The sequence below is a fragment of the Eublepharis macularius genome, chromosome 7, assembly GCF_028583425.1.
Source record: "Eublepharis macularius isolate TG4126 chromosome 7, MPM_Emac_v1.0, whole genome shotgun sequence".
In the NCBI taxonomy this organism is placed as follows: domain Eukaryota; kingdom Metazoa; phylum Chordata; class Lepidosauria; order Squamata; family Eublepharidae; genus Eublepharis; species Eublepharis macularius.
In genome coordinates, this window is record NC_072796.1 from 143390836 (window position 1) to 143410044 (window position 19209).

The 19209-nt window shown below is 59.1% G+C and overlaps 2 protein-coding genes across 4 annotated transcripts in view; one reads left to right on the plus strand and one right to left on the minus strand.

The window, feature by feature from the left end:
• BOP1 (BOP1 ribosomal biogenesis factor) overlaps positions 1-6306 on the plus strand; it is a 75419-nt gene extending 69113 nt beyond the window's left edge. For both annotated transcript variants that reach the window (XM_054985423.1, XM_054985424.1), the window contains 10 exons: positions 45-257; positions 517-678; positions 867-947; positions 1039-1108; positions 2101-2233; positions 3444-3624; positions 3757-4045; positions 5311-5395; positions 5756-5863; positions 5992-6306. In XM_054985423.1, coding sequence (XP_054841398.1) covers positions 45-257; positions 517-678; positions 867-947; positions 1039-1108; positions 2101-2233; positions 3444-3624; positions 3757-4045; positions 5311-5395; positions 5756-5863; positions 5992-6145 — 1476 coding nt within the window. In that variant the 3' untranslated portion in view covers positions 6146-6306. The remainder of the gene's footprint in view (positions 1-44; positions 258-516; positions 679-866; positions 948-1038; positions 1109-2100; positions 2234-3443; positions 3625-3756; positions 4046-5310; positions 5396-5755; positions 5864-5991) is intronic.
• Positions 6307-10441: 4135 nt separating this feature from the next.
• MROH1 (maestro heat like repeat family member 1) overlaps positions 10442-19209 on the minus strand; it is a 64570-nt gene continuing 55802 nt past the window's right edge. For both annotated transcript variants that reach the window (XM_054984466.1, XM_054984465.1), the window contains 9 exons: positions 17097-17234; positions 16657-16771; positions 15635-15781; positions 14580-14768; positions 13848-14003; positions 13614-13748; positions 12709-12811; positions 12487-12552; positions 10442-11163 (listed from right to left, as the gene is read on the minus strand). In XM_054984466.1, the coding sequence (XP_054840441.1) occupies positions 11078-11163; positions 12487-12552; positions 12709-12811; positions 13614-13748; positions 13848-14003; positions 14580-14768; positions 15635-15781; positions 16657-16771; positions 17097-17234 (1135 nt within the window). In that variant the 3' untranslated portion in view covers positions 10442-11077. The remainder of the gene's footprint in view (positions 11164-12486; positions 12553-12708; positions 12812-13613; positions 13749-13847; positions 14004-14579; positions 14769-15634; positions 15782-16656; positions 16772-17096; positions 17235-19209) is intronic.

Here is a 19209-nt window from a genome sequence, read left to right on the forward strand (position 1 = left end):
GAGCTGTTTTCTCACCTTGTCCCCCCCCCCCGAATCCCTGGCAGGTCTCCAGGCTGGTCCATGCCATCAAGATGGGTTGGATCAAGCCACGCAAGCCTAAAGAGGAGACGCCTAGCTTCTACGACCTGTGGGCTCAAGAAGATCCCACCTCTATCCTGGGGCGGCACAAGATGCACGTGCCTGCCCCCAAGCTGCCTCTGCCGGGCCACGAGCAGTCCTACAACCCACCCCCAGAGTACCTTCCAACAGAGGAAGAGGTGAGAAGGCTGGAGGGCGGGCCATTCTGCGCAGGGCTGAAGGCGGAGGAGGGTTCAAAGGGCAGGGGGCGGGTTATAACTGAAGTCCAGCTCCTGGCACCTTCAGGCAAAGCCTCCTGGGGAACAGTGCAAGGATGAGGCCGTTCCCTGCCTCAATCCTCAGAGCAGACGATGCACAGCCCCATGGATGTCACAGTCCGGGGCTGGAGAGGGGGCTGGGGGGCCAAGTGACGGCTGACGGCTGCCTCTCTTCCTGCAGAAACTGGCCTGGGAACAGCAAGAACCGCCTGAGCGCAAACTGAATTTCCTGCCCCAGCGCTACGATTGCCTGCGCCGGGTTCCTGCCTACCCCCGATTCATCCATGAGCGATTTGAGCGCTGCCTCGACCTCTACTTGTGCCCACGCCAGAGGAAGATGCGGGTATGCCGTACCCTGGGCTGGCCGGGTGGCCGGGGAGACTGGCAAGGCCCTCTAGGCAGGCTGCTTTCTGAGCCCCGCGGTGGCCTGGCTCTGCTTGGCACCCGAGCTGCTTAGAGTGGAGCTGGGGTGCAGCTGGGCACATGGGCAGCGCAGGCCTCAGACTGGCTCACAGCCCTGGTCTTTTCTAGGTCAACGTGGATCCTGAGGATTTGATCCCCAGACTCCCCAAGCCGCAGGACCTCCAGCCTTTCCCCACCGTGCAGTCCTTGGTAAGACTTCAGCCGGTGGACCCCACTGCCACGGCAGGAGGCTCACCTCCCCGTGCCACCCCATCCTCACCTTGCGGCCTTCTCTCCCCAGGTCTATCGTGGCCACACGGGCCCCGTGCGCTGCCTCAGTGTCTCCCCCAGTGGACAGTGGCTGGTGTCGGGTAAGCATGGGGGAAGCAGCTGGCTCCGCCTGGCATTGGTTCTCCCCAGCCCAGCCCCACCAACACCTGCAGTAGGATGGATAGAGAAAGGCCTGCGGGTCAGTAGGCGAGCGTGAATAGCGCTCCGGACCGGCTGTCTCAGGTCCATTGTTGGGCATCTCACGCCTGGCTAGCACTCTGCTTCCTTTCCCAGGCATTTTTGGGATGTATCCGGGCAGAAACGTGAGGAAAGCTAGAATTCAGAGCCCAAGCCAGTCATCTGGAAGGCAGCAGGGTGGCAGGACTTGTTCAGGTGGGGGCCTGAGGAAGCCCTTGCCCAGTCACTTGGCAGGCAGGCAGGGACTCCCCCCCCCCGCCGCCAATGGGCCACTCAGGGGACAGGAGTTCTCCAGCGCTGCTGTCCAGTTCTTCCTTCATGCCCATGCCAGAGGTCAGAGGGCTCAGAGCCCAGACCTTCAGGCAGAAAGGGAGGCAGTCTCCTGTCCAGCCCTGCTTTGGGTAGGAGGTGCCTGGAATTGACCCTGGGCCCTTCTTTGTGCCAATGGCCTGTCCCTGCTGCAGGCCTTAATGGCACCACAAGGTTGGACTTTGGCAGCTCCTGCCACGTGACCAGGGCAAGACCAACGGCACGGTCCTCATCGCTTGAGGAAGGGGAGGAGTCGTGTGAGTCTTGGCAGCACCCCCTCTCCTTTGGAGGACAAATGGCACCAACCATGTTGATGTGTGCAGAGCGTTTCTCATGCACAAACGCAGTATAATGCCCTGTAAGAGAGGTCAGGACGGCTGCATTCCTGTCCTGCCAGGGGCTTGGCTGGGCAGAGGTCAGGCACCCAGTGGCTGGTGGCGGAGGTGAGATCTGCGCCAGGCTCTCTCTCCGCTGCCGTTCTCAGCCACCCTGCTGCGCCCAAGCAGTGGGGCTTCCCTTGTCTGAGGGGCCCGTTCTGCATGGGAAGAGGCCTCAAGCCAACGTGCTCCCTGTGGCTCCTCTGCAGGTTCCGATGATGGCGCAGTGAAGTTCTGGGAGGTCTGCACAGGCCGATGCCTGAAGACGCTCCCCGTGCAGGGCGTGGTGAAGAGTGTCGCGTGGAACCCCAGCCCCACCCTTTGCCTCGTGGCCGTTGCTGTGTGAGTGCTTGTTCACTGGTTCAAAAACTGCCTGTAGTCGGGGCTGGGCAGCAAAGGGGCCAGGATTGCAGGGGCCAGAACGTCATTTAAGATGCTGGAAACCAGAAAGGGCCGTGCAGGCCTCTAACATGCAGGTCTCTCTCTTGACCGAGTGAGTGGGCAGGTGTCCGGCCGAAAGCGTCCAGAAAAGGGCCGCCAAAATAATTGGAGGGTTTGCACCACCTTCCATATGAGGAAAGGCAGGGAGACGCCCCAGACAGAGACTGGTAAAATTGTGCACGGTGTGGAGAGAGAGAGAGAGAGAGAGAGGGAAAGAGAGAACCCTTCTCCTCCCGCTGTAAATGCGCTGTACCTCAGGGGCACCTAGTGAATCATGAAATCCTAGGGCTGGAAGGGACCTCCAGGGTCATCTAGTCCAGCCCCCTGCACAATGCAGGAGATTCACAACTGCCTCCTCCCACCCCCAGTGCCCCCTGCTCCATGTCCCGAAGATGGCAAAACTCCGTCAGGATCCCTGGCCAAACTGGCCTGGGGAAGATTGCTTCCTGACCCCAAAGTGGCGATCGGCCTTACCCTGGGCATGTCAGAAGGGGCCACGAGAACTAAGCACTGATGCGACCCTAAGCACTGGAGTTGATGGGCAGTAGATAGGAGACAGGCAGAATTAAGGAGAGGAACTCGCCCACACAGGCTGTGGAGATCAGTACTGGCTTAGAGGGACTGAAAAGGGGACTAGGCAGATTCCTGACATTGGGCCTGTTCCCGGCTCTGTCGTGCTTGCTTTGGAGACCATGTGCGGGCAGGGGGGCGGGATCTGTTTCTTTTGTCCTCTGCCTGTGGGGTTCCCAGAGGCATCTGTTGGCTGCTGTGTCAAACAGGATGCTAGAGCAGGTGGGCCTTTGGTCTGATGCAGCACGGGAGCGCTGATGTTCTCATGCCACTTCCCTGTTTGTTCCCAGCATGGGCACCCAAATTGCCACCATTACCACTCCTGGGCTGATGAGCACAGCCCTCAGTCTCTGCCTGCTGGGTGGCCTGGGGAGGTGGGCTGTGTGTTGGCACTCTGACCTGCCGGCTTTCTGTCTGCATTGATTGCCTCTGCAGGCTAGGCCTTGCACCCCAGACTGTTTACAGCTGTTCTCCACTCCGCGGCTCTCTGGGTGCAGCTCCCTGCTGACATGTACCACCTTCTCTCCCCTCCCATGCCCAGGGAGCAGTCGGTGCTTCTGGTGAACCCTGGCCTTGGGGACAAGCTGCTCTGTGGGGCCACAGACCAGTTGCTCGATGCCTTTGTGCCCCCAGAGGAACAGCGACCCCAGCCTGTCACCTGGGAGGAGGCAGCAGGAGAGGAACACAGCCAGGGTGTGCGGCTCCTTGTCAGGCATGAGAAGGTAATGGGGGAGGGATGCTGGCTCCACCCTACCACATTTCCGTTCAGGAGCATGGGGTGGACCTGCGAGGCCCAAGGCTACGGGAGGAAAGGTTCCCTGCCCCACAGGCCTTGTTTTGTGTTGCTTCTTCAGCCTCTGAAGCAGGTGACGTGGCACCGGAAAGGGGACTACTTTGCCAGTGTGGTCTTGGACAACAGCCACTTGCAGGTGCTGATCCACCAGGCAAGCAAGCGCTGGAGCCAGGCGCCCTTCCGCAAGAGCAAGGGGCAGGTGCAGCAGGTCCTCTTCCACCCGCTGCGGCCTTTCTTCTTTGTGGCCACCCAGCGCTTCGTGCGGGTCTACAACCTCCTCAAGCAGGAGCTCACGAAGAAGCTGCTCACCAACTGCAAGTGGGTGTCCAGCATGGCTGTCCACCCTGGAGGTAGGTTGGCCCGTGGGCTGGGGAGGGCTAGAGGAGAGCAGGCAGGGGCCCAAGGCAGTCGGGGAGCCTTGAGGTGAAGTCGTTCCTTTTTATTTTTTTATCTTACAAAATCTGTATCCTGCCTTTCTGCCCCCATAGAGCCACCAAGGCAGCTAACAGATTAAAACATGCATAATAACATCACTTTTTAAATATCATCAAAACCAACAAAAATCATTAGAACAAAAACAGAACTAAACTCTATACAAAACCATGAAACCAATAATTAAAACATCAATTAGGAAGGAGGGATAACTGAAGGGAAACCAACCCCCCCCCCCCCCCCCCGCTGCTGGAAGACAGCAGCAGAAGGGGACAGACAGGAACCCCTGGGGAGGGTTCCAGTCTTGGTGCCACCCCGAGAAGGTCCTCTCCTAGGATGCCATCTGCCTAATCTTGGACGGTGGGGGCACCCAAAGCAGGGCATTGATTGATGGCCATTGCCGTCGCATCGGGTCATAAAGAAGCAGGCAGATCTTCAGGCATGCTTATAGGGCATTAAAGGTCAACACCAGCGCCTTGAATTGTGCCGAGAAACAGATTGGGAGCCAGTGCGGATGAGACAAGACTGGAGTCACACGTTCCCTACAGCCCGCTCCAGTCGGCTGCAACATTCCGCACCAGTTGATGTTTCCAAACACTCCAGTACGCTCTGGACGGGCTCAGAGATAGTCCTGTTAAATAGCGTGCTCTCCCACTCTACCCTCTGGGAGGCGGGTCTTAGAACAAAAGCATTGGCTGCGGCTGATATTGGAGGTGCTTCCCACTTCCTCCCCTGTAGGGCCCATTATAACCTTCCTCACTGTAATTATGAACCGAACCCTGAAAAACCAATGCAGAGAGGAGCAAGAGCGGGCTGAGTGAGCCCTGGGAACCCTCTGAAGAGCTAATTCTCCTTCTTCCTGGTTGCTCTCCAGAGCTCTCGCCAGAGGGGCGTTCAGAGCAGCAGATCCCGAAAGCCTTGAGAGGGAATGGGCTTAAAGGTTGGAGAAGGCCCAGAGGTCGCCCTGGGCAGCAAGGTCCAAGCAGCATCACATGCTGGTCTTGGGGGGAGGCAAGGCCGTGGGCAGGCACTCCAGCAGGAGGGAGGCCTTCTGCCCCCCTGAGATGCAGCTGGGTGTGCCTGGAGAGTGAAGGGGCTGTCTTCCCATGGCTTTCTCCAGACAGACGGGGGGGTGGCCAGGAAAGCTCCAGCTCCTCACACCCCCTATCCCCTTCTTTTCCAGGCGACAACCTGATCTGCGGCAGCTACGACAGCAAACTGGCCTGGTTTGATCTAGACCTGTCCACGAAGCCCTATCGCGTGCTGAGGTGAGCAAGGGGAGGGAAATAGGCTGTGGAGCCTTTGAATCATTTATATGTCAACGGTAATTTTAAAGTGTTATACCCTGTCTTTCCACTAGCTCAAGGTGGCTTACAAATTTTGTGCAATACCATACAGTCTCACATAAAATAAATCCATTCCAGCACAGTAAAATCCCTCCTCCCTTCCTCTTAAGCCTTCCAGCTCCTCTGCGAGGCAGGCCAGTCTCATCTCGGTATTGCGGTGGAGGGTGGGAGTGGCTTGCCTCGGGTGGCTTGTGGGATTGGACCTTTGGTTATGGCGCTGTGGCAGCTGCTCCCTGGTGGGCTGGGTATGATCCAGCTTGGTGCTTGCTTCCCTCCCTGCAGGCACCACAAGGCAGCGTTGAGAGCTGTGGCCTTCCACCCCCACTACCCGCTCTTTGCCTCCGGTTCGGATGATGGCAGCGTCATCGTTTGCCACGGCATGGTCTACAAGTGCGTACGGACACGGCCCAGTGCATCCCTCGAACTCGGCTTCCGTGCTGGGGTGGGGCAGCCTCTTGGCCTCGGGCTGAGGGGCCTGGCCGTAGCAGCTTCTCACCTCTTCTTCCCTCCCCCTGCAGCGATCTGCTCCAGAACCCCCTCATCGTGCCCGTGAAGGTGCTGAAGGGCCATGCCCGGACTCACAACTTGGGCGTCCTTGACGTGGCTTTCCACCCCAGCCAGCCCTGGCTCTTCTCTGCCGGCGCAGATGCCACCATCCGCCTCTTCACGTAGCTGACGGACTGCCTCCGGAAGGAAATCTTCTGCTTTAGGCAGGAGCCGTGGGGACTTTGCCTTGTGACGTAGGAGTTCCTTCCCTGCTGGCCAAAGGTCCGTGCGGCCCGTTCCTGGAAGGAAACTGAACTTGGAGACCTTTTTAGAATAAACTGCCCGGCCACAGGCGCTCTGAGTTTTCTTCCTTGGTCCTGCTGTCCCGCAAAAGTGGCTGCTGTACAAGCCTGTCTCAGCAGAGGATGGGCTCCATCCTCAGCAGCAGCTTTGGGGGCTGAGCACCTGGGAGGAGCTGTAGTAGTCTACCAGGCGGGTCTGTGGCGGGACCTCCAAGGGTGGGAGGTGAAGGTGGGAGGGGTGGGCTGCTTCCGAGGCCCCTGGAGGGTCACCTTGTTGCTCGGATGTGGAATGTTCGGATGGGCCCTGGAGGGGAGAGCAAGAGGAGGCCCCGTTCCCAGCTGCGGCGTGAGCCTCGTTGGTCCTCTTTAGTCCCCTTGGCCCCAGCTGGAAAGAAGTACCCACGGCCGTCTAAACTTCGGCCTCTTCTGGGCCTGTTAATTGGAACCAGCAACAGCCTCTCGTGGGAGAGAGTGTCGGCCAGGGCTGTTGTAGGATGCAGCGCAGAAAGGCCCTGCAGGAGTGGGGGGTGGGGCTGGATCAGGAAAGAGCACAAGAGCTTTGTGCAGCCTGCCTGTTGCAACACAACGCCCCCAGGAGGAGCTGGGCGCCGTTTCCCTTCACGGGCTAGCCGAATAGAAGGCCATACACCTCTTTGGGCCTCCTGCTTCTGAAGCCTCTCTTTCTCGAGACTGTTCAGTCTGCAAAGCTTGCACTGGCGGGGCCTGTGCTACCCCGGCCCGGTTTGCAAGAGTCCTTCCCTGCCTCTCTGTGTGGACGCCTGCCTGGCCTCTCCTGCTCTGTTTCTGCACAAGACGGCCCTCGTCCCCAGAAGCAAGACCAAGCCACAGCAGCCTTTCCCTGTCAGAGGTGCTTTAGGCTGATCCTGCCCTGGGCAGGGGGTTGGACTAGATGGTCTGTATGGCCCCTTCCAACTCTGTGATTCTACGATTCCTCCAAAAGCGCCGTAGTCCAGCAGCCTCAGTGCTAGCAGCCGTTTCGGGGGAGGGTGGCAGGGCAAAACAGTGCTGTTGGCGGGGGCACAGCTGGGCACACCTCCTTGGGCAGGGCGGGCAACTCATGCAACACGTCCATCTTGCCCCTCCACGTGTGGAAGGAGTGCCTACCGCAGGAGGACACACTTGGAACCAAATCCAAATAGGTAGATATGCACCCACCCAGCACCAGCCCCTCCTCAAGGGCTGGAGCGTCTTGCCAAGCAGCCCAAAGAGAGTCAGGTTTCTCGGCCAGGCCAGGCTGCAAGCTTTTTCTCTCCCCCACCGCAAGCGAGGGGTGGGGGAGTGGAAGTCAAACCCATCTTCCTGGAGTGCTAGCTGCCAGGTAAGCCTACGAAGGCAAGCCAGCTCCCCAGATGGAAGGGTAGCCATTTTTGCCCTTCAGTGGGCCCGGGCACTTTCCTGCTTGGGGGGTTATTCTGCTCACTCCCCCCACCCCACCGCCTGCTTGCGGGTTTGTCCCACAGCTCTGGGCCTCCCCCGGCATTCATCACAGGGGCTGCTTCCTACTCCATGGATCCCTTTCATCTCACAAAAGCAAAAAATCTCTTTAAGAATGCACCCTTCTTTCGAGAAGCAGTGGGTTTTACAGAGGTAAACCTCTGCCTGAAGCTCCCGCGCAGCTTTTGAGCTTCCCACCCCCACCCCCACCCCCACCCTGCCTGCTCCCACACCCCTTTCTAGAGACGTGGCCTTGCGCCTGCATGCAGTGTTTTAGGACCCAAGAGCCATTTGGCTGGTATGGGCAAAACTGTTCCGCAGCCATGGAGCGGCCTTTCAGGTGCTCGCAGTTTTATAGTTCCAGAGCTTCACACAATGAAGGAAAGTTGTGCCTCCTCCAGTCCTGCCCTTCATACCTCAAGCAACAGGGTTTGCGTGGCTTGGGCACTGAGGGCTCTTAGTCCCCTTCCAGCATGTGGGGCCGGGAAAGCCAGAGCCCCTGCTTGCCTCCTGGCAGCACAAGAGTCATTCCCAACACCCAACAGTCACGGGTTACACAAAGTATAGACAGGCTACGGCAGCCTGGAAACTTGGGACCAACTGAAAAAACCTTCCTTAGGAACCCACTTCCTCAGCAGGAGGCAGACACTTGAGAAGCAGTTCCTGTCTTCTGTTGGTGTTAGGTTCTGAGATCTTCCTTTCCACTATCTGATGAAGCGCCAAAGTTTATGTGCTGGAAATGTGTTAATTTCTCAGGAGCTGCCAAACTCAAATTTTGTTCTACAGAATAACCCACCTGAAATTAGTTTCAACAGGTTCCATTTCTTGGAAGAAAGGTGTTCCAACTGGGACTTGCTGCTCGAGTGACTTTGGTCCCACCCTGAGCTTGGCAGCCTTTTTACATCCCAGCTAGAGAGACTGCGCCATTCCTACCAGGAGAAAGGAAAATGTCTTCACTTACCCTAATATAGAGTTAGGGCACTTTCTCAACCCTGGTTTTTAGGACTGAAGGCTCTTTGACAAAGTGGCTTCTGCAGAGGTGACCTGCATAGATTAACTGGTTTGTGGCACTTACGTTGTGGTGAGATCTCTCCCTTTTTCTTCACATGCTTGGGCCATTTAAGGCTGTTGGATTTTTGTTTCACGTGTATAGTTTTTTCTGGTAGCAGCTTTTGCAAAAGACAGTCTCAGCCTGTCCCTCTGGACGCACCCAAAGCCCAACACCTGTGACCCAAGGAGGAAGTACATACAAAGGTTCGCTCTTGCAAAATAAGCCAGCGCCCATTATTTACCCTCACCCCGTGTATTGGCTTGCCATGGTGGACAGTGGAAATAATAACCAGGAGACTAGCCTCTCTCTTTTCCCAGCGGACCCAGGGGACAACAGCCCTTTCACGGTATCAAATACCACCGATCCATTACGGGAAATATTGTATGCGGTCAGTTAACACCCAGTTGCACACCCTGCTAGAGACTGTCACGCTTCTGAGAATGGCAAGTCTCTGTAAGTGAACAGTTTTTCCTTCCCCATCAAGTCTGTAGTCCTCCTCACAGCAGCAACAAACTTCCAAGTTGGTGGGAAACAGCAAGTGAACGGCAAGGCAGGACTACGCTAGCCAAAGAGGACTTGCCCCCCACCCCCCACCCCCAGGTTTGCAGCTCCTCTCCATGTCTGGCAAAACCAGCTTTATCCAAATAAACATTTTCATGCAGATCTGATTATTTGGGGGGGGGGGTACATGCTGGTCAGTTGCAGGTATAGAGGTTGCGCCTCACGTTAAGGGCTGGCCACCTCCCATCCTAAGAATTCATTTACTTCTGTATCGTATTTATACCCCGCCCTCCCTGTGAACAGGCTCTGGGCAGCTAACAACAAGGAAACATTACACATTAAAATCAACAATTCCCTAAAAACCATATTTAAAACAATACAGTACAATGCAAAATATCAAGAAGAGGCTGGATGAATACTTGTCAGAGATGCTTTAGGCTGATCCTGCACTGGGCAGGGGGTTGGACTAGATGGTCTGTATGGCCCCTTCCAACTCTATGATTCTATGACTAGATTGCTGCCACAAATACAGGCTACATCGAAGTGGCTAAAAAGCATGGCTACAGCTGTGGTGTGAGCCTGGGGCAGCCAGCGGCAGAATACATGGGGGGGGGGACAAGCAGGGGACAATTTGGTGGCTCCACAGTCATCTAGTCCAACCCTTTGCACAATGCAGGACATTCACACTTCCCCTCCCTACACCCCCAGTGACCCCCTCCTCCATGACCAAAAGATGGCAAAACGCCACCAGGATCCCTAGTGAACTGGCCCGAGGAAAATTTTGCAAGCCCTGCAGAACTGTAGCAGGGTGTGGATCTCAATCGGTAATGCATTCCTCAAGGCCTGGTTGAGGCCAGACCAATGTCCCGTGCGCAGGAGACGCCTAGAATATGCTTATCTGCAGAGCGCAAGGCCCTGGTGAGGACATAGCGAGAGGCGGTCCCACAGGTATGCAGGTCCTGTCCATAAAGGGCTTTAAACACTAAAACCCAACACCTCGAACCCGATCCGGAATTGGAACTGGGAGTCCGTGCAGCTGGCATAGCCCACTGGCGTCCCAGTACGGACACACGCTGCTGCATTCTGGACCGGTTGTAACTTCCGGCATCTATTGAAGGCCAGGTCCCAACTGCCAAGGAGCAAAGGAAGAAAGAAGCCACGGCGTTTCTGAGAAGCAAACGACTTTATTAAAAAATAACCGGTCTGATCATATGTACACACACACACACACAGGTTCCTGCTGGGAGGAACAAGGAATGAACCAGTGGAAGATCTGGAAGGGGTCTGCCAGCCCCCATAACCCATACGGGGGAGAAAGTGCCCGGGAGCTCCTACCGCCCTAGAGGAAGTGAGACGTGCCAATGGCTGCTGGGTTGGGCGGAGAGCCTCCCTCCCCTTCCCCACAGGGCTCACTGGGGGGTGGGAGGGCAGGAACGCAGGGGTGTGGAAGGGGGGAAAGGGTGGTCGATCAAGTGTAAGGAAAAACAGGCGAGGAAGCCCTGTGAAAATGGCAGCCCTGTAACCGTTTTGTTCCCTAGTGCCTGGACCAGCCAGCCCCTGCCAAGAGGCCCCTGCCTGTGCCTGGCACAGAAAGTCCATTTAAAACCTAAAATCACAGTTCAAGAGACGCTGCAACTGCCAGGGAGGAGTCCTTTGGCCCAACTCTTCCCTCTGAGGTGGGCGCTGGGTGCAGTGTGCAGTTGGTGGCCCCAATGGCTGTGGAAGACGAGGTGTGCCCCAGCGGGCAGGGGGGGGGAAGGAGGGTCCCGCCCAAGTCCAGGAGGGTCCCAGGCAGAGGAGCAGAGCCCCTCAAACAATCCTGACCAGGCGGCCCAGGGTCTCTGCCACCTTGACACGCACAGCAGTCACCGGGTCCTTCAGCAGTACAGTCAGGGCTGGGGAGAAAAGCCACACGGGAAATGGGTTAGAAGCAAGCCCCGGACACCTCTGCCCCCCCACCAGGCAACTGGCCCGGACCTTTGGGGCTCCCAGAATGGGCCACTGCACAGCAGTGCCTTCTAAACCTCCCTCCCACCTAAGCTAGTGCGCCCCCCCCCCAGACTCACACCCAAGTCCTCGGGGGTAGCCAGAGCCCCCCAAAGCCCCTTCCCAGAGAAGGCCAGGAGCAAGCCTTCAGCATAGGTGGGCGAAAGCCCCCCACCTCCGGAGGAGGGCCCAGCTGGGGCTGTCAGTTCCTTCAGCCAGCAGCTGGCACGCACCCAGCTCCAAGCGGAGCAGGGCCAGCCATTCTTCCTAAGCAGTGGAGATACAATAATATTTTTCCAGTAGCATGTTTACACTGCAAATCTGAGACTCTCCCATCCCTCCAGAGCGAGCGGGAGAGGGCCTGATTTATGTGCGGAGCACTTCCCGTTGATCAGTGCTGGCCCAGCTGCAGGAGCTCCCCCCCCCCCGCCCCACGGGGCCGCCAGCAGCCTCGTGCTCAATACGGGAAGCTTTGTGGTGACCCCGTCCAGCGCACTCTCTGCTCCCCCCCCACACACACACACAGCACACAGACGGGCCTCTCTCTCTCTCTTCAGGACCCCTCCAGCAGCCAACGGAAAGATAGTTTTTCCTTTTTTAGTGGTTTTTAAGCTTTGCTGGAAAGCTCCAAGTTTTTCCGAGCCTTATTCTAAGCGATGAGGTCACTGCTGACAAGGAAAACAGCTCTGAAATCCAGGAAAGTGAGTTACTTCACTGGCTTCCTCTCCTGCTGCCTGGATGGCAGGCGGACGGTGCCTCAAAGAGTTAACAGGCCAGCAAGAGCCGCCAGGGGCAGCCAGGGATGCTCAGGAGAGGCCCGGCTGCCGCATGCTGGAGGGCTCCGGCAACACCCGGCCAGGGCCCAGCCATGCCTTCCGAAGCTCCTTTGCACCTGAGCGTGTGCGGCGGGGCCCTCCCCACCCCACAACCGTGCTGGACTCTCTAAAAACGGCACTCTTTGAGCACAGGTGCTCAGAGGCACTGCTCTGCACCTCCGTTCCCCACCATCGCCCCAGCGCAGTGGGCTTCGGAGTGGCATCATGCACAGTGCCGTTTGGCAGCTGTGCAGGCCTACGGTGAAGGCTGCTCTTCCAGAAGCCACACGACAGTCATGCACTCCCCCCCCCCCCACTCACTCACTGCTGCAGGCTGGCCCAGCCTGGAGTGGAGCCCGGAAGAGCGCCTCCCCCCCGCCCCCCCCGGCCCGAAGAGCTGGCTCCAGGCCATCTCACCTGCCACGAGCTCGTCCAGGTCCAGCTGCTGGCAGTGCACTCTGTCCACGTGCAGGACCAGAAAGCCTGGGAGCAAGAGGGAGGGGAAGGTCACCCACAGCGCCGGGAGCAGAAGCCGCTCAGAGCCGCCAGGGCCCAGCCAGACTCCATGGGGGAAGAGCTCGGCAGAGCCCCAAGGGACCAGGTGGGATGCCGAGGGGCCTCCCGTGCCTGCCCGCTCACCTACAAACATGGGAGCAGCAGCACGGATGTCAGCCCAGTTGCTCTTGAAGTAGAAGAGGTTGGTGGCGATCAAGCGACTCAGCATGTCGGGGTAATTCTCCATCTGGGTAAAGGGACAGAAGATTGTGGAGGTCAGTCATTCCCGGCCAGTGCCCCACCCCAGCCAAACTGTGGCTTAGGGGACCCACAGCGAGAGCAACAACTACTGGAGTGCCAGACCTGACCCCCACATGCCCTGAAGCTCATGGGTGACCTACCTCACAGGGCTGTCGTGTGGCTAAAGTGCAGAGGGGCGGAAGTGTGGGATCAAAGTGGCGGGGAGAAGGGCAAGCAGAAGAGCGGCCTCCAAGTATCCACTATCCCCTGGGGCCAGCACCCAACAACTGGGGCAGGCGGGTGAGCTGAAGGCCTGAGCAGCCTTCCCAACAGTTTGAGGAGCTTTGCAAAAGAGCTGGGTTTACTCATGAAGCAGCCCGGACCTCTGGGGTCTGATCACAACGAACTGAACGCCACCGCAGTCGCTCCGCTCTCCCCATTCCAGTGCAAAGAAGAGCTGCCGGTGGGCTCTGAAGGGCTGCTCCAGATACCCACAGCGGAGGCACCACCCGGCCCCAAGGGGGAGGCCTGTCATCAGGCACTGCTTCCCTCAGCCACTCCGGCCAACGGCCAACGCGCCAGCCTGAGCTGATGCCACGAGCAGGCAGAGAAGGGCACAGGTGAGAGCCGGGTGCCAGCGGATAAACTTCAAGGGATGGCCACGGAACAGCCAGGCCCACCCCCTCCTGCTCCCGCCATGCAGCGGGGCAGCCTTCAGTGAGGGTCACGAGGCCGGGCACTTCCCCAGGGGCCCTTGGCCTGGCCAGCCTCGTGGGCCCCCTTCCCGCCCCGGGTGGCACCTCACCCACCAGGTGTTTGCAGGCGTCGTTCATGAATTCGCCGTAGTGCAGGCTCCGGTCCTCGTGGAGGTGGTTTTGGAACATGTCGCAGAGCAGGGGGCAGCCCATGCTGGGGCCACACATGCGCAGGGCGAACTTGCACGCCTGCAGGGGGGGGCGACAAGGCTGCTCCTCAGCTCCCCGCGCGCCGGAGCAAAGGCCACCCCCCTCCCCCTCCCTCCCCACGCCCAGCAGGGGGCTGACCTTGACGACCTCGGCCTTGGGGTCCTGCAGGTGCAGCAGGAGAGTCACGAGGCCGTTCAGGATCTGCTCGAAGAAGGCGTCCTCGCAGCTCCCGGCACTGAACCTGGTCAGGTTCCCAAAGAGGACGATGGACGAGTGGCGCAGCTCGGGTTTTTCCTGCGGGGCGAGCAGCGACATGGGGCTGGGGTGGCCCTGTGCCCAGGCGCCTCTGCCTGACTCCTCCCTTACCACTGCCCTGGGGGGGCAGGGAGTCCTTCCCAAGAAGGAGCAAACAGAAACAGCCGGGGAGCTGAAGGTGGCCTAACCGAGGCAGGAGGGCAAGCAAACGCCCTGAAGACGCTCCTCCCCAGGATGGTGAGTTGGCTCTCTGCCACTCTCCCCGCAGCGGTCAGCGGGGGCCTAGTTCCCCGCATTATTGGCCCTTCCCGACTCCGATGCAGAGGGCTTGCTTGGCCCTCTGAACTGGGGGTGGAGGGCTCCCGAAGAACGCTTCAGCACTCGTCCCAGGCCAGCCCATCTCTTCCTCCTCCGGATCGTCATGTGGCTGAACAAGCTTTGGCCACGGCGCACGCTTGCCAGCAACTGCCAGAGGGACAGCCGCACAGACCTCCCCCCCCCGCTCGCCATCGCTGCCTTTCTTCCTAGTATGTGTGTCCCCCGTCCCCCGTCCCCCCCGGGGTAGGGTCTCGGAAAGGCTCCCCAGGCAGCAGCCCCTGCAGCCCCCAGCCTTACATTGTCAAAAAAAGGCCGTATGCGTATGGCAATGTGAAGCAGCATGGAGCAGACATCCCTCTCCTCCGTGAAGGCCAGGACCCGGGAGAGGCTGGACATGGCCTCCAGGGCCACCGCGTTGTGGGGGTCGTCCTTGTCGTCCATGCCGTTGATCATGGAGGCCAGCAGCTGGGTGCCGTGCTGCCTCACCTGCGGGAAGGGGGGGCCGGACAGCCCCGCAAACCGTTCAGGGCCAACGCTGCAGGCAAGCTGCGGACGCCGCGACCCTGTCTTGCACGCCCACGGTAATGCCCGCCCCGCTTCAGGGTCAGCGAGGAACCTTCCTCCAGGCCAGACTGGCCAGGGATCCGGGAGGTTTGTTGCCTCCCTCCGGGCATAGAGCAAGAATCGCAGGCCGGGGGGGGGGGATTGGGGGGAGAGGGAGGGAGCTGTAAATTCCCTGCCTTGTGCAGGGGGCTGAACTTAGATGACCCTTGGCATCCGTTCCAGCTCGATGTTTCTATGAAGCTGAGTGACAAAACACCTGGTGGCTTTGCACATTCACAAGACCAGGCTCGGAAAGAAGTCTCTGCCCAGGACGGGGCCCTCCAAGGCAGCTTCTGCTCCGAGAGCAGCAGTTCTACTGGATGGGGACCTGGGGAAGGGCCAGCTCTAGGGGCAAGGAGAGAGAGCAGAATGGGCAAAAGGAAAAGGGGGCACCAGGAAGCAGAGAAGGCGCAAGGACAAGATGGAAGCGCACAGCCTCCCATGGGAAAGAGAACAGGTCGCCCAGGCAGGGGCCTCACAGCCTCCGGAGCACTGACAGCCAGGCAGCAGGACTTCTGCCGCTGGCCCGCACAGGCACCAGACTACCCCACGGCAGCTCCAGGGAGCGGCATGCAGGGCTGTGGCGTACGGAGGGCAAGGCACTGTGGGAGTAGTAGTAGTAGTTCCTCCAGAGCAGCCTCTACAAATATGGAGCTAAGCCCAGAGGTGGCCCCAGTTGCAACCTGCCCAGGGAGAACTGCACATCCTTGGGCATTTGCTCCCTGGGCCAGCCCCTCCCCAGCCCTCACCTTTCCCGGGGAACCCACGGCCATGTTGCCCAAGCCCCGCAGGGCGAGCATGCGCACGGCCACACAAGGGTCCCTCTGGCGGGCAGTCATGTTGTCCATCAGGGATTCGAGGAGGACCAGGTCGTTCACCACGTTACTCTTGAGAAGCTGAAAGACCAAAAGGAGCCAGAGCCCACTGAGAGAGGGGAAGGGACATACCAGGACCCAGGCCTCCGGCCACACCGAGGCAGCAAGGCCCCCCCCCCGGAGGAGGCCCCCCAGGGCCCAGGGCAAGGCGCAAGCCACCCGGAGTGTCTGGGGGTCCCCCTTTGCTGCGCTAACGGCTCACACCTCATCACCTGGCTGAGGAGGAGCAGCAGAGGCGCCTGCTCTTCTCCGCCTCGGCAGGCCAGGCAGCCAGCCATGCTCGGATTCCGGGCCAGCGTCCAGGCCCGGCCTCCCCCAGCAGCCTGACTCCTAGGCTGCTCCGTCAGCTGAGACTTTAAGAGGCGGTTTACGAGCAGGGACGGAGCGTGGCAGCAGCGCTGGCGTGGGGGCCGCTGTGTGCAAACAAAGCCCACTGGAACAGCCCGGGGCTCGAGGGGGTAAGGCAGGCGAGAGAGGGTTACAGCGGCCCAGCCGGCCTGACTCACTCCATTCCTCAGGGCGGTACGTCAAGGACGATGAGGTGATGCTTTGCTGGCTCCGGCTGCGGAGCGGAGCTGAGCTCCCCTTTGGTGCAGGGGGCGGGAGGGATGCCAAGAACAAAGGAGGCGCTCTCCGCAGGAGGGGCTACCCTCTTCCCACCCCCAGGGCCAAGACCCAGACCTTGCAGCCTTTGTTAGAAAGGTCAGCCCACTCGCATCTTTTGTGCAATTCATTCTACTAGCTGTGGGGAGGAGGCAGGGGAGAGAGCCACCCTCCCTTCAGGCAAACGGAAAAAGGCAACAAGGACAGAAACCCCTGGGGAGCAACTCTTTGGAATACAATTCTGGCCCCAGAGACTCCAGAGACCCCACTTCAGGCCTCTCCGGCAGACTCACCTCTGCAAAGAAGGCCGTGGTGGTGACCCGCTGGCTGTCATAGATGCTGTTCAGCATGGGCGCAAGACTCTTCACAATTGGGGACAGCTTGGGTCCCGCGTACTTCGCCATGGCCCTGCAAAACGGCCCCCCCCCCACGCACACAGAATAAGCACCCCACACACCTTCTTGCACAGTAACACAGGGCAGCCAGTCCTCTCCGCCCTCTGGCAGGCAGGTCACGTTCCACTGTGCCCCCACAGCGCCTCCCTCCATCCTGAAGAAGCGGAACCCATTCTGGGAGACCAACGGGAAGGGGCACCTGTCTCCGCCAAGGTCAGAGATGCCCCGAGGGACAATTTAAGAGGCTTTTCTCTGCATCTCGGCTTCCCCAAGTGTGGCTCACTTGCTCTGAAGGGAGACTTGGCTGAGCCAGAGCCTTTACAGCCCGGCCTACCTACCCGGCGAGAAGGGCAGCGCCTTCGTGGTGCCGCTCCACACTGTGCAGCAGTTCCCAGCCCCCAGCATCTGCCACAGCTTGGACCACCTTTCCAGTGCCCCCCTGCGTCAACATGGCCTTCAAGGTCTCTACTGCGGAGCTGGAGAGAAGAGAGATGTCCCGCTGACACTGCTAGCCCAGGCCACTTGGCCTCCTGGCCCAAAGCTAGCACGGGCCAGCGTCCCAGCGACGGCTGCACAGTGTGTTCGCCTCAGCCACAGCTCCTTTCGCCACACAAGAGCCCAGGCGACGAGAGCAGCTCACGGCTGATTTCTTCGGCATGCGTGTTTTATTAGGGGGGATTACAGCACTGCAAGCTGAGCAGGACATCTGCGAAACACACGTTACCCTGTCACACCAAATCCAAAATATTAGGAAGGGATCAGATTTGAGGGCCTCAAAGCAGGAGGAAGTCCACCGGCGCATAAGCGCTTGCGGGAAGGAAGCCTTGGGGCAGCCCGCTCCTGGCTCCCGGCCCCTAAGCCAGCCAGAGCTGCAGGACTCCCAACACCCATTCCCACCTCGCCCAGAGGCACTCCCAGGCCTCGACTTCTCCAGACTCCAGCAGAAACACTGCAGGCCACAGGGGCCAGGCACATCCTCGGCCCTCTGAGCAGAGGCCTCCATGCGGCAGCTGCCCCAAGCTGCGTCGGGACTACAGTGGAACAAGGCGAGGCAGGTGGCTAAGGGGGCCGGCACTGGGCACGGCGCCACTGCCCGACACTGGTCTGGGCACTGGAGGCCGTTACTCCAGCAAACCGGGCTCTCAGCAGCCAAAGCACTGCCCTCCAAAGGGCCCCGAAGGGCCCGCTGTCCCTGCTCGAAAGCCAGGCAAGCTTGCTCGAATGCCTTGTGACTGGTGGCCAGTTCAACTCTAGGGCTCTCTGTGCAGCTTTTTAGCAGCGCATGGGGAGACTCAAGAAGAGCCTCCAGCTCAGCCCCTCTGGCATGCCAGCCTCCCAGGGGAACTTCCCCAAGAGCTCACTTAGCCCAGCGAGAGCGGGGCCCCTGAGAAGTCCCCAGCCCACGGGGGGTATTTGGGAAGGGAGGCACAGACCACGAGCCTCACACAGTGAGGCGCAGCCTTTACAGCCCTTCCTGGCTGGGGCCCACCTATTTAAAGGCCTTCTCCGTTGCCGCTCCCACTTGGCAAAACAGGGTCCCCGAGGTGGTGACGGGAGGCCTTGCCATTAGGAACTTTTAGAAGGGGCTGCAAGGCCATTCTGCTGGCCAGGGGTTTTAAGAGAGTATGTGCATGTTTCTCTTTGTGGGGGGGTGATTATTGGGGGGGGTTAGTCTGTTGCTGTTATCTGAATGCTTTTCATTATGATTTGCAAGCCAACTCTACCCACAAGAAAAAGCAGAATATAAATATTCTAATGAGTAAGTCAGCTGCTCTGGGGTGGAGGAGGGGAAGCCAGGCACCAAGGTGAATGGATGCGGGCAGAACTCGCCATCCGTCTCTGGCTCCGCCCATCCCAAGCCCACGGAACACCCCCCGACCATACCAGGTGGTGCGTTTTGTGGCTGCTGGATCCACACACACACACCGCCCAAGGCATGGCCACGGGCAAAAGGGAGAAGTCCTAACTCTGACAACTAAGGCAGTGAAGGATTTTTGAAGACTGCGGCTTCTCGTGTTACTAACCTATCCTAACTAAACATTGTCTGGGATGAGTACAGAGTACAGGGTTAAGAGGTCTGTTTTTTCACATTTTCTTTGGATCCTTGCTCAGCCCGATGCTTGAATGAACCACACACTTAACTTTCGTTTATTAAACTTCCTTATATTTTGAAGGCTCTGAGCCAGATCTCTAAGAACCTACCATGCCTATTCTTGCCATCCGAAGAGTAGTATAAGGGGAGGGACAGCAGGTGAGCTTGCCAGCTGTGGAGTGGGGATTGCAGAAGGGCCACAGATGGTCCCTGCACTGGCTAACACACGTGAAAGCAGGAGAAGTGGCTAAACAGCAGTGCTCGATGTGCCCGTCCGCCTCGCAGGAGATACTTGCAGAGGTGCTGGGGGCAGCGGTTCCTACCCAGGGAGAAGTCTGACGCCCCCCCCCCCCCCGGAG